At 60.3% G+C, this 3,876-nt stretch overlaps 1 protein-coding gene across 1 annotated transcript; it reads right to left on the bottom strand.

Annotated features, from left to right (window-relative positions):
* Positions 1–1,056: 1,056 nt before the first annotated feature.
* LOC119093845 (uncharacterized) lies at positions 1,057–3,353 on the bottom strand. Its single transcript, XM_037216886.1, has 3 exons — positions 2,707–3,353; positions 2,244–2,375; positions 1,057–1,091 (listed from the first exon to the last, which is right to left on the bottom strand). The coding sequence occupies exons 1-3, from the start codon at positions 3,287–3,289 to the stop codon at positions 1,075–1,077; spliced, it is 732 nt and encodes a 243-aa protein (XP_037072781.1). The 5' UTR covers positions 3,290–3,353; the 3' UTR covers positions 1,057–1,074.
* Positions 3,354–3,876: the final 523 nt, after the last annotated feature.

Raw genomic sequence — 3,876 nt, 5'->3', positions numbered from 1 at the left:
TCTCAGACTGGCGGGGAGGGTGGAGGCAGGGGCGCTCTAAGGCTGGCAGGGAGGGAGGAGCAGGGTTGCTCTCAGGCTGGCTGTAGGGTGGGGCAGGGGCACTCTCAGGCTAGCGGGGCGGGTGCGACAAGTCCAGTACCAGCCTCCCTGGCGCTACCACCAACGCCATTATCTAACTGCGCCACTGAACAACTCAGCTTTTCACCCAAGCTCAGCGGGTATAACAGAGAGTGTGCTCACAAGCATTGGATCGCGGCATCCCAGCGATCTTTCACTTACGCGTACATGCTGGCCAGTGAGACGTTTTGAGTAAAATCTTCTCATCTGCTTAACAACGCAGCCCCAACTTGCACCTCCCGCCCTCAAACCAAACCGGCGCTGGCTTACCTCAGGACAGAAAACTGGGATCGTCGTGGTACTGGAACCAGGTGTACGTGTAGACGGGCACCTCGGCTGCTAGCCGCAGGGCCTCGTCCAGGCGGCCCTCACCGTGGCGCGCCGGTCAGCGTCCGGTAACCCGTTCCGGAACAGGTACACGGGACCGGGGTTACAGGGCGCTGCTGGAGCTCAGGAGCCACGACATCCTGCAGCGGACGGCAGGAGCAATGGCAATAATCCACTTCCGATGCAAAGGCTGGGGTGGGCACGCGGTTGCCATGAGAACGTGCTTACACGAAAGGGTAATGACACAAACGTGGGCGGGATTGTACAAGACGGCAAGCTGGTACCAGCAGCGATGACGGCACGTAGAGTGCAGGATTGTACCGGGCGGGTTATAGCGGGGCCGGCACAGGGACAGGAGCATGCAGCAGTCGCGACAACCATCAGCCGGACGGACCACACAGGGGATGGGTTCTCACCGAGCGGTGACCAGCAGCACTACTACTGCCTGGCTCGGCCGCGAAATGGCAGCACTGACCGGTCGTTTTTGTCGCGCCATGACTGCGGGACAGGTGCCGTTGGGGATGTGCAGGTTCCCGCAGAGCGGATACCTGGTAGTAGCCCCAGGCAGCGGCACGGCGGGCACGCTCGGCCGCCTCCAGCGTCTGCTGAAGGAACAGGCGAGCCCACCACTCAAAGTCCTCCCGAGCCTGCCGGAACCGGTCACCGGTCAAAGCCCCCCCCGAGCCTGCCGGCACCGGTCACGGGTTTAAAGTCCTCCCGCGCCTGCCGGCCCCGGTTACGGGTCAAAGTCCTCCTGAGCCTGCCGGCACCGGTCACCGGTCAAAATCCTCCCGAGCCTGCCGGCACCGGTCACGGGTCAAAGTCCTCCCGAGCCTGCCGGCACCGGTCACCGGTCAAAGTCCTTCCGAGCCTGCCGGCACCGGTCACCGTCATAGTCCTTCCGAGCTTGCCGCACCGTCACGGGTCAAGTCATCCCGAATCTGATAACGCGGGCCACGGATCCAAGTCCTCCCGTCTGAAAAGACGGATCACGAATGAAAGTCCTCGCAGGTCTGATAACACGGACTGTGGATCAAATTTCTCTCCCTGGTCTGAGGTTAGGGGCCGGGGAGCAAAGTCCTCTCGAGTAAGTGGAGAGACCAACACCAACACCAACAGATCACCAACAGTTTTCCGTAGCCTCTCATCTCGGCGTCCTCGCCACGGTCCTCCTAAGCTGCGGGAGAAAAGGGTCACTGCCACCCCGTAAGCGTTGTCATATTTGGATCCAATGCGTTTTTGACGGAGTACTGCGTGACTACGTTTTTAACCTATTATTGCCCGGAGGCTATACCATGACATTTAAGGTCATGCTGCCAATTGTTCGTACACTCGACGTCATGTTGAGCACGAGCGTATTTTCAGATTTTAATCCCATGCATAATAAGGACAGAGCTGTGCTTGCCCCCAATGTTGGTGTGTACGAATAAATGTTCGAATATGAATACGTTGTAAATTGTACCCCCCTCGATATGCCACAATAAGTCTGTTCAGTGTTCGAGGTACAGGCTGATTAGCACGATGTGCTAAGTCTTCCAAATTGTGCTTTTCGCAAAAAAAATATTGTTTGATGTCTCCCGCGCGCTAAAGCATGTCAGATCACCTTGCATGCAAACCGACTGGGCCCAAAACGAAAACGGAGAGAGACCGCAAGTGCGAGAGAGAGAGAGAGAGAAGGAGGAGGAGAGAGAGAGAGGAGAGAGAGAAGAGAGGAAGAGAGAGAGAGAAGAGAGAGAGAGAGAGAGAGAGAGAGAGAGAGAGAGAGAGAGAGAGAGAGCACAGAAAGAACCACAACTCACCGCTGAAGTTGACGTCTGGCACGGATCGTTCCAGGTCCTCCTGGAACCGCTTCAGGTGGACGTCCAGCGACCCCACCTGCGGCAGGCCGCCATTCACTTCCGAGCCGTTCTTCAGAATATTCGGAAACAAACCTGCCGGAGGACAAACGGCGCGCGTCGGAATCACGGGGAACGGAGAAAATCGTCAGCCGAGTGGCGATTTCAGGGGAAAAGTGGAAAAAATGACGTAGTGCGTGTGACAATATGAACTCCGGGCGATTCGACATCGTCTGCAAAGCCCATATCTCATGCTGAATAGCTTTGCAACCCTAGTGCAAGTCGTCGATTTGTTCTTTGCATCCAGTCAACCGACAGGAAATCCGCATGTCCATCCGACGGTCCGCTTCAAGCACAGCAAACGCGTGATTCGCCAGGTGAGAACAGCGCGCTGTGCATGCTCGGCCCGCTGTCTGTCGTACATCACCTGGAGAGTAGAGCAGGGCGATCTGCTCCCCAGCGAACTTCTCGCCGGCGTTCACCGTGAAGCCGTACTGTCCGGGATTGAGGTCGACGCCGAAAGACTGGGTACACGGGGCTGACGGCACGTTCCAGAACACTCGGAACGGCTCGGCGGCCGGCGCCGGCCCGTCCCCCAGCCGCCCGTCTCCCGTCAGTTGACCCGCTGACGCCTGGGTCTCCGACTCAAGGCTGCCCATCAGCTGACTCTCCGTCAGCTGGTTCTCCGTCAGCTGGCTCTCCGTCAGCTGACTCTCCGTTAGGTGGCTCTCCGTCAGCTGATTCTCTGTCAGATCAGCGCTCGACAGCTGACCCTCTGCAAGCTGCTCCAGAGTCAGCTGATTCACTGACGCCTGGCTCTCCGACTCCAGGCTGCTCGCCAGCTGACTCTCCATCAGCTGACTCTCCGTCAGCTGACTCTCAGTCAGATCAGTGCTCGACAGCTGACCCGCTGCAAGTTGCGCCAGAGTCAGTGGTCCTGTCGCCAGCCACGCCGGCTCCGGGAGCACCACCTGAACGAGGGCCAGGACGGCCAGCAGGCGGGGAGTCATGGCGGACAGCTGCGACTCAGAGGCAGACGGCGGCTGCGTGGACGCGGGTGCACAGCGCAGCGGGCGCCGGTGCCTACTGAGGGGCCGGTCACTGCCTTAACGGGATCCAGCAGGCTCCAAAGTGCACGATGGCAGCCGCTGGGGTTAGCCGCTGCTTGACAACCGGGGCCGTCTCGACACACGTGTTCTCGGAGGCGTCCTTCCGGCTGAAACGGTCCTGTCGAACGTCAGCAGTGACCGAAGCCAGCGGTTTTCACTGTTCTGCGGTGCTCCGCGCCCAGCACCACCGAGTTCTGGACGGCGTGGCCAGCGCAGCACCACCGGTCACCTGCTCAGTACCAGCGCCTGCAGACCGTGCCTGCAGGTCGGTACCAGCCTGCCGCCTCGCACCCCGCGCCTCCGCCGCTGACCACGTCGCGCGGCAGCAGACCGCACGTGCTCACCCTAGTCGCCCCGCGCTCTCTGCCGTCGCGCTCCGTCGGCCCGGCCTCAGCCGACTCCGGTCGTAAAGCGGGCCGCGCAGCCGCCGGCACCGCGCCGGCGCCATTTTTGCAGGGACGAGAGAAGGCGGGCACATGACGCCACCC

Source organism: Pollicipes pollicipes, unplaced genomic scaffold (genome assembly GCF_011947565.3).
Source record: "Pollicipes pollicipes isolate AB1234 unplaced genomic scaffold, Ppol_2.1 Scaffold_1346;HRSCAF=1576_pilon_pilon_pilon, whole genome shotgun sequence".
Classification (NCBI taxonomy): domain Eukaryota; kingdom Metazoa; phylum Arthropoda; class Thecostraca; order Pollicipedomorpha; family Pollicipedidae; genus Pollicipes; species Pollicipes pollicipes.
Note: the sequence above shows the minus strand (reverse complement) of the source record. Positions and strands in the feature narration are given on the sequence as shown.